General features: G+C 42.9%; 1 protein-coding gene across 3 annotated transcripts in view; it reads right to left on the reverse strand.

Moving 5' to 3' along the window:
• LOC125268636 (neuronal PAS domain-containing protein 3) overlaps nt 1–13,198 on the reverse strand; it is a 359,515-nt gene that overhangs the window by 265,558 nt on the left and 80,759 nt on the right. For all 3 annotated transcript variants that reach the window (XM_048190978.1, XM_048190979.1, XM_048190980.1), the window contains exon 2: nt 11,407–11,505. In XM_048190978.1, the coding sequence (XP_048046935.1) occupies nt 11,407–11,505 (99 nt within the window). The remainder of the gene's footprint in view (nt 1–11,406; nt 11,506–13,198) is intronic.

The following is a 13,198-nucleotide window of genomic DNA, read 5'->3' on the forward strand; positions in this document are numbered from 1 at the left end:
ATCAGTGTAGACAGTTTTACTGATTATAATGGGTTCTATTTGCTTTTCTCGCATCTGGTGTAGACACTGTGTTGAAATGTAATAATTTTTAAATTATGAAGATGTTGAAGTAACCAAGGCCACGCAGGGGTAAAAAAAAAATTATGTTAGCCAGTAGGTAAATAGTAATTTAGTAATGCAGCCTTTCTGAAATATTGCCTGTAGTTGAAATAAATTGGTATTTAAACATTTAGAGCCGGATTTACTAAACGGGGCAAATTAGCGTTTGACCACAATCCCATAAAAGCACCGATGGGAGTGGACAATGCTCAATTAAAGAACTCAGATGCCGGTAGTTAGTAAATCCGGCCCTTAACTCTTTCCCCGTTATTGAAGGAATTTTTTGGCAATCCATGTTTTCACTGTTATACGGTAGGGGGGCATCTTACTGAAAGAGCATCTACTTAATAACAATAATCTAAATAATAATCTTCTGAAAGAGTACAGATTCTCCAGATCCAAAGACAAGTGAAGAAGAAGCAGAAACAAATGATAGAATGTCACGGGTGCACAAGAACAAGATGTAAAAGATCCAAGTGCAGCATAAGTATTTATTGGGGAGTCCAGAAACGTAAATCCAAGGCAGGCAAGAGGTCAAAATCCAGGTAATCAGTCCACAAAACAACAAGCCAGAGATATAAAACAGTGCACATAACAAATACAACAAACCACAACTGAGGACAGAAACAACCGAGATTAAATAGACAGACACTAATGATGAAACACAAAACAGCTGAGTGCAATGAGTGTAATAATGAGTCCAGGGGTGAATATGGGAATAGTAGTCCAAGGGGTGAAAACAAGAGTCCAAGATGGAGTGCCCTCTAGTGGCTGATGGGCACTCTCACAGGTGATCGTGACATTACCCCCCCTCAAAGGAGCGGCTACCAGACGCTCCACCAGAAAACAAACAAAAACACAAAAAACTCAGGAGGGAGGTGGACAGGAGGAGGATCAGGGGGAGGGATGGTGGGCCAGATCCAGGGTGCCCAACTGATAGCCAGGGCGGTGCTGGAGGAACTGACCAGGCTGGTTCCAGTGGTTCTGGAGTCCTGGCTGATTGCCAGGGTGGCGCTGGAGGAACTGACCAAGCTGGTTCCAGCGGGTCTGGAATCCTGGCTGATTGCCAGGGTGGTGCCGGAGGAACTGACCAGGCTGGTTCCAACGGTTCAGACGGCCTGGGCAGTGGCGGCAGGGCAGAAAGCCTGGGCGGCGGCGGCGGCAGGGCAGAAGGCTTGGATGATGGCGGCAGGACAGAAGATCTGGGCGGTGGCGACAGGGCTGGCCAAGGGTGCTTCGTGGCCGTATCAGGGAGAACGAGCAGCTCGGTGACGGCCTCCGTGGCCGTATCAGGGAGAGCGGACAGCTCGGTGACGGCCTCCGTGGCCGTATCAGGGAGAGCGGAGGACTCAGGGACGGCAGCGGGCTCAGACTGGAACTGCTCTGGGATGGCAACGTGTTCGGACTGGAGCTGCTCAGGGACGGCAACGTGTTCAGGCTGGAGCTGCTCTGGGACGGCCGCGTGCTCAGGCTGGGGCTGCTCTGGGACGGCAGCGTGCTCCGGCTGGGGCTGCTCTGGGACGGCAGCGTGCTCCGGCTGCTCTGGCGACGCCGGCAGGGCAAGGCGCTTCGTTGGCGCCGGCAGGGCAAGGCGCTTCGTTGGCGCCGGCAGGGCAAGGCGCTTCGTTGGCGCCGGCAGGGCAAGGCGCTTCGTTGGCGCCGGCAGGGCAAGGCGCTTCGTTGGCGCCGGCAGGGCAAGGCGCTTCGTTGGCGCCGGCAGGGCAAGGCGCTTCGTTGGCGCCGGCAGGGCAAGGCGCTTCGTTGGCGCCGGCAGGGCAAGGCGCTTCGTTGGCGCCGGCAGGGCAAGGCGCTTGGAGAACCCACAGGCAACCTCTAGAGTGGTCTCCAGGCCTTGTCGGACGGAGGAAGCCCTTTTCCTCCTTCTCCTCCGCTTATGAGGGTGAGGCGGTGGCTCACCCAACAAGGATTCACTGGCTGGAGCGGACTCACTGGCTGGAGCGGACTCACTGGCTGGAGCGGACTCACTGGCTGGAGTGGACTCACTGGCTGGAGCGGGCTCTGTAGTGGACTCACTGGCTGGAGCGGGCTCACTGGCTGGAGCGGGCTCACTGGCTGGAGCGGACTCACTGGCTGGAGCGGGCTCTGTAGTGGACTCACTGGCTGGAGCGGGCTCACTGGCTGGAGCGGACTCACTGGCTGGAGCGGGCTCTGTAGTGGACTCACTGGCTGGAGCGGGCTCACTGGCTGGAGCGGACTCACTGGCTGGAGCGGGCTCTGTAGTGGACTCACTGGCTGGAGCGGACTCTGTAGTGGACTCACTGGCTGGAGCGGGCTCTGTAGTGGACTCACTGGCTGGAGCGGGCTCACTGGCTGGAGCGGACTCACTGGCTGGAGCGGACTCTGTAGTGGACTCACTGGCTGGAGCGGGCTCTGTAGTGGACTCACTGGCTGGAGCGGGCTCTGTAGTGGACTCACTGGCTGGAGCGGGCTCTGTAGCGGACTCACTGGCTGGAGCGGGCTCTGTAGCGGACTCACTGGCTGGAGCGGGCTCTGTAGCGGACTCACTGGCTGGAGCGGGCTCTGTAGCGGACTCACTGGCTGGAGCGGGCTCTGTAGCGGACTCACTGGCTGGAGCGGGCTCTGTAGCGGACTCACTGGCTGGAGCGGGCTCTGTAGCGGACTCACTGGCTGGAGCGGGCTCTGTAGCGGACTCACTGGCTGGAGCGGACTCACTGGCTGGAGCGGACTCACTGGCTGGAGCGGGCTCACTGGCTGGAGCGGACTCACTGGCTGGAGCGGACTCTGTAGTGGACTCACTGGCTGGAGCGGGCTCTGTAGTGGACTCACTGGCTGGAGCGGGCTCTAGAGTGGACTCACTGGCTGGAGCGGGCTCTGGAAAGGCCTCTGGGTTTTGGGGAATGGAAGCCTTCCTCCTCCTCTTCCTCCTTTTAGATGTGGGAAGCGGAGACTCAGTGCCAACCTCCTCTGAGGCCTCTGAAGCGGATTCACGGGCTGGGACGCACTCATGGACTGGAGCAGGCCTTGGAAAGGACACACGGGCTGGAGCGGGCACACGGGCTGGAGCGGGTGCTGGAGGTAGTCGAAGCGGCCCATTCCCACGCAGATGCAGGTAATTGGAGAAATTCCAAAAGTTTAACCCCCTTACCAGCTCCATCTCCCACTGCGGCAGAGGTCTATCCAGACAGTTATTAATAGTGTCTTTGAGGACCGTATCAGAGAGACCATACCCCTCCGCCCGTGACCAAAACTTCTGGACGAATGCCCGCACTCCCATTCTCCTCTGGCGGAGAGCCGCCAAAAGGGCCTGAGCCTCCTCAGCCCCCACTGATGACCGGAGTCTCCTGCTGCTGGATCCTTGCATAGTGGTGGTTCGTTCTGTCACGGGTGCACAAGAACAAGATGTAAAAGATCCAAGTGCAGCATAAGTATTTATTGGGGAGTCCAGAAACGTAAATCCAAGGCAGGCAAGAGGTCAAAATCCAGGTAATCAGTCCACAAAACAACAAGCCAGAGATATAAAACAGTGCACATAACAAATACAACAAACCACAACTGAGGACAGAAACAACCGAGATTAAATAGACAGACACTAATGATGAAACACAAAACAGCTGAGTGCAATGAGTGTAATAATGAGTCCAGGGGTGAATATGGGAATAGTAGTCCAAGGGGTGAAAACAAGAGTCCAAGATGGAGTGCCCTCTAGTGGCTGATGGGCACTCTCACAGGTGATCGTGACATAGAAGCATTGCTTATACACATGTAAGCTAACGCGATCATCAAACATTAAACAGCATGTACACTGCTTTCCAAATTATTATGCAAGTGACATATCAGTAAGATTTCAGTACAATAAACATTCAGATTTTTGTTTTTCTAAGAAAATGTTTGTTTGTTTATTTATCCATATCTTTTTAGATAACTGGTATCAATCTCAGACAAAATAATTTGCCAGGTCAATGGAAACCCTACTTAGAGGTTGTTCCACATTATTAAGCAAGTCAATGGATGTACTACAATGGATGGTCTAAATGGATGGATTTCTGGATGGTTGGTGAATGGCCACCACGTTCCAACAAAACTGTGACGTCAGTTGATGATGATTTGTACTGGATTATTGGGAAGTGAGATGGAGGGTATTTAAATGACTTTTGCAAGATATGTGGAGTTCATAACTGGCCATTTTCAGCTATGGTATAAAAAGGAGGATAGTGCCTTCTGAAATGCAATGCACTATGCACTATCCCATGCTGCAAAAAAAACACCACAGCAATAAAACTGTTTGAAAATGTATTTCTACTCCCACTGTAAATGTTTCTCTTTGTGAGGTTTGGTAAGTGGTGGCTGAAATGCATCTTTACGCACAACTGCCAGCCTGCATGGAGAGCTTCTTGAGACTCCAGAGACACCAGCAGCTTCAAATACCTGTTTGCTGCTCAACACTGGCTTTTTTATACAATTAATTTTTTTGACAGGAACTTTCATTAATAAGCCTTTACCTGACCGAGTTCTGCTGTGCTCTAAATCACTCACAAATCTTATGATAATTCGATAATCTCCATTCAGTTTTCACACAATATTAGTTGTTTTCATGCCTTTTGCACAACATTGCACCATTTCATGCTTTTCATCTTCAGAAAGATCTTTCTTTCTTCCTCTCCATATTTCATGAGAACTGTGGCTTGCTTAATAATGTGGAACAACCTCTAAGTAGGGTTTCCATTGACCTAAGTAGACCTGGCAAATTATTTTGTCTGAGATTGATACCAGTTATCTAAAAAGACACTGAAATCTTGTACTGAAATCTTACTGATATGTCACTTGCATAATAATTTGGAACGCAGTGTAAATCAAAACTGCCTAATAATACTGAATGAAATGTCAACCCACAAGAGGCACAGTATATGACTGTGCAAGCTTTGGGAGTGTTGATGGACTCGATCTACTCTGTATATGTTTTAATTATCATTCTAAATCCAATCTGGACATAGTCTTTGACAAAAACACAATTTTCCAAGCTTTTTGTTTAAAATGTTGCTTTATGAAATTTTATCCACATTCAAATGTTGTTGATAAAAGAATCAAAGCTAGAATTTTTATTTATTTATTTATTTATTTTTTAAAGCAGAGGCTCTGTTCTTTCTTTTAATATATTATATGTTCAGATATTCATACAACAAAATACTCTGAGGGCCATGAAATTTTTGTGAGACTTAACATTTTCTTTAAATTTAAAATAAAAAAGCTGGTGGGGAAAGAGTTCATGTCTACATCAATAATAGCAAATAGCAATAAATTTGAAAGAACAACATTACCATTGGGAAACGTTGAGATGCTCTTGAAAGTGATCTTGACCTTCAACCTCCACGTCCCCATCAGTATCTTGTTTTTCAGCAGGTAATGACTCAAATAAATGATTCCTGTGATCATCTACTGCAAAATCTTTCAGATTTATCTCTATTCTAATATAAAAATGGCCCCGTTTTCACATTCCAATAAACTCCAGATCAAATAAAAGCAAAGTTTAACTAAAATATATCACAAAATGCAAGTAAAATGGGTTGTTGCGTGTTGACTTTAAGAACAAAAACATGTATTATTCTACAAAACTAGGAAATCCCTTCTGGCAATGAAAGAGTTGCTTCAGATGATTAGAGGACTTCACACACCGAGCCAATGCATCTAAATCTCTGGCATTCACACACTTTAACTCTGTCTGACGTTTTACCAGAGCTATTTCAATGCTCTGCTCCAACTGTTTAGTTGAATCCAATCCTAGTTTAGTCCAATCAGGTGTTTAAGGAGAAACAGGGCTAGATGGGATATATAATGTGCATGTGTATGTACATGTAATGAATGTGCACGACTCAATCGCTGTGCATGTCTTGCTGTTTATGGGGCCAAAGGTCCCAATAAGCCTTGATAGAGGAGAGCTGGTATCTCTGTGAGAGCTGGACTCCGTAACGAGGAGAGACAGGTGTGCGGCAGACCCTTGGCCCCGCTGCGGCCCCTCACCGGCCCCATGCTGGGAAGAGAGGTGGCCGTCCCTCTACACACAGCCATTTATCTCAATTTCAGTCTGCTCGGCGTTCCCGGATCAAACAGCACTTAAACTAAATAACCCTGCTGGAATTCACCCGCAGACTCATCAACCTGAGATACATAAGCACATCTCACAGTGACCAAACCAGACAGCCACTGCACTGGTTATACGCCATCACTTAAGAATAAAGTGTCTCATTATAATGCAGCCAAGTTAACATATATTAGCACGAAAAGTTAATTAAGTTAGTTCATTTTCTTGTAGAAAAACATATATTCATAAGTGCAAAAAGTTAATTATTGAGTGAAAAAGGTGGAAATAAGACTTCTTAAATGTGTGAGCTATATTATTTAGTTACTATCACCTTAAAGGGGATATATCATCAAAACATATCATGCGCTTTTAAATGTATTATGTAGAAATACTAAAACATAAAGCTCCACACAGACTATATATGGAAACTAATTTGCAAAAACAGCTACTCTAGAAATCAACATGATTTCACAACTGTAATAAAGGGTTAATTCACCCAAAAAAAAAAATTCTGTCATTAATTACTCACCCTCATGTCGTTCCACATCCATCACACCTTCGGTCCACATCCATCAGAACACAAATTAAGATATTTTTGATGAAATCCGCAAGGTATCTGACTCCATAGACAGCAATATAACAATCACTTTCAAGGTCCAGAAAGGTACTAAAGACATTGTTAAAAAATCTTAATTTTATGAAGCGACAAGAATATTTTTTTTTATTTTCGCACAAAAAATAACGACTTCATTCAACAATAACAATATTAACAATATCTCCTCTTCTGTCTATGGAGGAGTCATATACCTCTCGGATTTCATCAAAAATATCTTAATTTGTGTTTCGAAGATGAATAAAGGTCTTATGGGTGTGGAACGACATGAAGGTGAATAATTAATGACAGAATTTTAATTTTTAGGTGAACTAACCCTTTAACGTATGACCAGTGACATTTACTCGATTGATCAAGAGTTGGTCAGTATAGTACTGTATGTTGGTCAAGCATGTATTAAATTGATTAAAAGTAAAGTAAAAGTACATACAAATATTATATTTCAAGTAAATGCTGTTCTTTTAGACTTTCTATTTATCAGAATCATGAAAAAAAATCTATCAAGGTTTTCACAAAAATATTAAGCAGTTTTTATATCCTTGAAAGACATGGTCACTATGGTAACATCCAAAAAAATTGAACCTGTGTGTTCCACAAAAACAAAAAAAGAGGAAAAAAAGCAGCATATGATTTTGGAACAACATGAGCTTGAGAGTAAATGTCTAAATTTTAATTTCTTATCCCTTTTATTCTAAAGGTCAAAGAGGGGGAGGAAAATAGTCAACTGTTTTGGGTGCAAGAAACCTTGACTAATATAATAAGTGGACTTCTGGGAAAAAAAAATAAACTGCAACAAAAGCAGAATATGGTCCATTTAAATAATTTTCTGGCTTTTGAAGCATGCGCCTCTTTAATGGATAGCGAGGGCATCTAATGCCAGTATGTTGGCGTGGTGATGGTGTTGGCATTGTGCTTTTGTTCGCTGGAACGCTTTCAAAGAGGGATAAAAAGGTGAAAATCTATTTAGTGGCTTTACGCCATACCTAAAGTGTCAAAGCGTGAACAGAATGCCGGTGTGCGAGAAAAGAGACATAAAAATAGAGAAAGCGCTGATGACAGAGGCGGCAGATCTGGTGTTATGCGTACTGGCAGGTAGTGTATCAGAAGCCGAGGGTGGTTGTACTAATAGTTCTAAATACACCCCATGATGAGCTATTAGAAGAGGCTTTTTGTGAATGTGATAAATAAATCCTCTTTAGTCAGTGTGACAGTAATCCCAGAGCCCCCGTGCCTCCGTTCCTTACCAATCCATCAAGCGGCGCCTGCATATAAACAGCGCGGCATATTTCTCAAATGCGTTTCCGTATGCTACAAAGACTTCCCAAACACGCATACTGTATCTCTGGAAACTTCCAATCCGCCCTAGTCTCGAAGGAATATGTGAAACTTCACTTCCCACGATGCCTTGTTTCATCTTCACAGATTCAAAATTAGCATCCGGCACAATAAAGGGCACTTCTGGAAAGAGGCATCGTTTATTAGAGCTACTGTATAAGCAATGCAGCTCGCCTTACTAAGCCTATTACATATTGAATTTCTGTTGCTGTGCCATAATTTATTTGAGCTGCTGTGGCTCAGAAGCAATAATACTTGTTTTTGATCAATTAAGAATGTCATTGTAAAGGGGAAATACTCACTTGGGGTTTCTTGCTGAATTTAAAAAACGCCAAAGAGTAATTCTACCTCAAATGAACAAAAAGAAAACATACATCCATGAGGGGAAAAAAAATCTTCTGAAAACCCAAGTATATTGTATATTTCTTAGCTGAAAACATTAGAGAAAAGGACCCTTTACAAAAGCTGACTATGGTAACCACAGTTTCAAACCTGTAACACCTTCAGAATTCATCTTCAGAACACAAATTCAGATATTTTTGATGAAATCTGAGAGCTCTCTGGCTCCTCCATAGACAGCAATTTAACCACCACTTTCAGGGTCCTGAAAGGTAGTAAAGACATCATTAAAACAGTCAACATGACTGCAGTGGTTCAACCCTAATTTTATGAATACTTTTTGTGCGCAAAAACAAAAAATAACGACTTTATTCAACAATATCCTCTGTTCTGTGTCATTCTCTTAAGCCGTTTATGTTCGGCAATTCCAGGTTCTACATCAGAACGCTGGCTCATTATTGGCCGGCTCCTGCGTCAACATCACATACATGCGTCGTGCTGCTCACGTGACACGTGTTGGCCAATACTGAGCCAGCGTTTAGATGTAGATCCTGGAAGCGCTGAGCGAAGGAGATTGTTGAATAAAGTCGTTATTTTTGTTTTGTTTTTGCGCACAAAAAGTATTTTTGTCGCTTCATAAAATTAAAGGGATAATTTACCCAAAAATGAAAATTTGATGTTTATCTGCTTACCCCCAGGGCATCCAAGATGTAGGTGACTTTGTTTCTTCAGTAAAACACAAATGATGATTTTTAACTCCAACCGTTGCAGTCTGTCAGTCATATAATGCATGTCAATGGGAACACAATCTATGAGACTAAAAAAACATGCACAGACAAATCCAAATTAAACACTGCGGCTCGTGACGACACATTGATGTCCTAAGACACGAAACGATTGGTTTGTGTGAGAAACCGAACAGTATTTATATAATTTTTTACCTCTGATACACCACTATATCCAACTGCCTTGAGCACAGGCACGACATCCGGTGCGTGAGGTGTGTACGCGACTGGCGCAGTTTAAAGGATTAGTCCACTTTCAAATGAAAATTTCCTGATAATTTACTCACCCCCATGTCATCCAAGATGTCCATGTCCTTCTTTCTTTGGTCGAAAAGAAATTAAGGTTTTTGATGAAAACATTCCAGGATTATTCTCCTTATAGTGGACTTCAATGGCCTCTCCAAATGGTTGAAGGTCAAAATTACAGTTTCAGTGAAGCTTCAAAGGGCTTTAAACGATACCAGACGAGGAATAAGGGTCTTATCTAGTGAAATGATCTGTCATTTTCTAAAAAAATACAAATGTACACTACCAGTCAAAAGTTTGGAAACATTACTATTTTTAATGTTTTTGAACAAACTCTCTTATGCTCATTAAGGCTGCATTTATTTCATAAAAAATACAGAAAATATTTATATTTATGCTTTATAAACACAAATGATCACCTTGCACATGCTTCCGCTTTCCGTATTCTTCAAAAAGCTCACACTGTATGTCCTGCCCTTCACTATTCTACTTACGGAAAAAACGGAACTGGCCGCGTTCGTTCCATAAGTAGAATAGGGAAGGCGTAGGACATACGGCGTAAGCTTTTTGAAGAATACGGAAAGCGAGAATACGGAAAGCGGAAGCACGTTCAAGGCAATAATTTGTGTTTATAAAGCATATACATTTGTATTTTTTTTTTAGAAAATGAGCGATGGTTTTGCTAGATAAGACCCTTATTCCTCGTCTGCTTTTGTTTAAAGCCCTTTGAAGCTGCACTGAAACTGTAATTTTGACCTTCAACAGTGGAGTCCATTGAAGTCCACTATAAGGAGAATAATCCTGGAATGTTTTCATCAAAAACCTTAATTTCTTTTTGAACGAAGAAAGAAAGACATTAACATCTTGGATGACATTGGGGTGAGTAAATTATCAGGAAAATTTTATTTGAAAGTGAACTAATCCTTTAAACTGCGCCAGTCGTGTACACACTTCACGCACCGGATGCCGTGCGCGCGCTCAAGGCAGTTGGACATAGTGATGTATTAGAGGTAAAAAATTATATAAATACTGTTCGGTTTCTCGCACAAACCGATCGTTTTGTGTCTTAGGAAATCAATGTGTCGTCACGAGCCGCAGGGTTTAATTTGGATTTGTCTGTGCATGTTTTTTTAGTCTCATAGATTGTGTTCCCATTGACATGCATTATATGACTGACAGACCGCAACAGTTGGAGTAAAAAAATCATCATTTGTGTTCTACTGAAGAAACACAGTCACCTACATCTTGGATGCCCTGGGGTTAAGCAGATAAACATCAAATTTTCATTTTTGGGTGAACTATCCCTTTAAGGTTTAACCACTGCAGTCGCATGAACTACTTTAACAATGTCTCTAGTAACTTTCTGGACCTTGAAAATTATGGTTACATTGGTGTCTATGGAGGAGTCAGATACCTCGCGGATTTCATCAAAAATATCTTAATTTGTGTTCTGAAGATGAACGAAGGTCTTACGGGTGTGGAACGACATGAGGGTGTGTAATTAATAACAGAATTTTCATTTTTGGGTGAACTAACCCTTTAATAATGGATCTCTTTCATGAAGATTATAAAAGTCAAAGATTATGTTCAAAGATGAATTGTTTATAAAAGTCTGAAATACCTTTTTGTTTATTTATTTTTGACATCACATGAATGCAGCACAACTTTTAGAGCAATAGCAATACCTATAATAGTAACTATGGCATTCTGGTAGAAACTATAGGTACCATGGCAAAACAAAAAACTGTAAGGTGGAGCAAGAACAGTGTTATAAAAAACTTAATAAAGCAGAATCTTTATCATCTGTATCATCTACACTGTACAGTACAAACGTTATGTGTCTGTGTCAATGTGTGGAGTGCTGTTGAAATGATCTGTGATTTCTATTGTCTCCGGTTGGCCTGAGAGATGTGGTAGAAGGGATGGATTACCATGGTGATGAGGTATGTTGTTGCCCTCCAAGGTGGAGTGTCTTGGGCCTAGTGGCGGAGCAGGAGCTTGCATTAGCAGACCTCTCCCAGTATGGCTCGCTGTGGAAAAACGTGGAAAAGCTCTTAACAGCCGTAATGCACCAGACATCAGCATCCAGAATGACCCAGAATTCACACAAATTATGTACAACTTTGATGAGTCAAACATTTTAAAAAATAATTTCATACATTTGATAAACTGATAAATAATAAGGTAAACTCACTAAGATGACAAACAGATAGACAGACAGATAGACAGATATGATATGAAAAGTGTGTGAGACAGAAGACATAAAAATTAGGAAATTCTTGGAATCAGACAACAAAAAAAAAAAATGGTAGTATGAGCCATGTGCAAATGAAATTCATCAGTAATAGATTTTCTTTTGGTGTTTATGATGTTAGTAATTAGTATGCGAATTATTTACACCACAAAGCATATTCTGATCATTTTGAAAGACAAAAAGCAGCATATAAGCTTACATATTGATAATTGTGTTGCAATATGCTCTTTACCTCTGCCTTATTGAATCATTGCCAGCCTCTAGAATGTTTATTGACTGATGTTAAACATGTATTTTTCAAAACAGTAGTTTAACATTAACAAATTTTCCGGGTTATTGATTCAGGGCAATACGATTGGCTCGTCTCCGGCGCGATGCGCTACAGATAACGGGTGGCGTTCTAATTGCTCGGCATAAACGGCCTCGTTCACACATTTATCTGCAGCACTCAAACGCTAAAGAGCTTTTATTTGTTAAGGGCTCTTCATGATCCCTGTTAAATACCGGAGGTTGGTGCAGGATGAATGGGGAGGAATTGAAAGGCGAGGTTTTAGCGGTAAAGGATTGATATCAGACGGGGTGAACGCGGGCGAGTCCCTCTCTCTATCTCCTCTAGATTGATGCCTTGCAATTTACAAACTTCTGCGGGCCACAATTCATTTAGCACAATAAATTCCCTGCAGGTATGGAGAGTGTCGCCATTCTACCACCAACTGAATGAAAACACCTACACACGCAACGCTCCAACACACACACACACTCACCTACACATAAAGCACTGTGTCTCCACGGCCCAATGTAGGCCCATTTTGATTTTGTTTCATGGCCGTAAAAGGCACTGTATATTGCAGACAGCGGTGGAAGATTTGGTCCATTTTTCAAAGCAGACTATATTACCCCTACACCACGCATTCTCTTTAAAAAAAAAGACTTTTTTTTCCCCACATGTTGGGAAAACTAATCCCCATCTGGTGCATTGTACTCTATAAAATGCTCCGACGTGGCCTTTCCGTGATTTCCAGGGAATCGGCGATATGATTGAAAATGTGTCAGTTTTGTAAGCAGGCCTGCTCCGGGTGCACGTACAAAACAGCACCGCTGACCCTGGCGCCTTTCTGATCGCGTCAGACTTCCTGTGGACGCTAAATCCTGGTCCTGTGTGACTCCTTGACAATCCTACAAGCTGGAGAGAGATATGGACGTGTGCTAGATATGTTCTATTGCTGCTTTGACACAATAATTGCAGAACTTTTTTCCATAATTATTAATTTCTTGATTTCAATGGCATTTTAGGAGATGGCCCGATTGGCAAGATTTTGGGAAAGAAACTCTAAATATAATAGAATGTTCATTGTGTGAAACTGGAAAATAGTGAGAAGCTATTTATCACACACACTTATTTGACCAACAATTAAATGCACCCAAATCCAGTCTGGGACAGTCTGGTTAGTATGAAAAAGCAGCAAAAA

This window comes from Megalobrama amblycephala, linkage group LG5 (genome assembly GCF_018812025.1).
Source record: "Megalobrama amblycephala isolate DHTTF-2021 linkage group LG5, ASM1881202v1, whole genome shotgun sequence".
Taxonomy (NCBI): Eukaryota; Metazoa; Chordata; class Actinopteri; order Cypriniformes; family Xenocyprididae; genus Megalobrama; species Megalobrama amblycephala.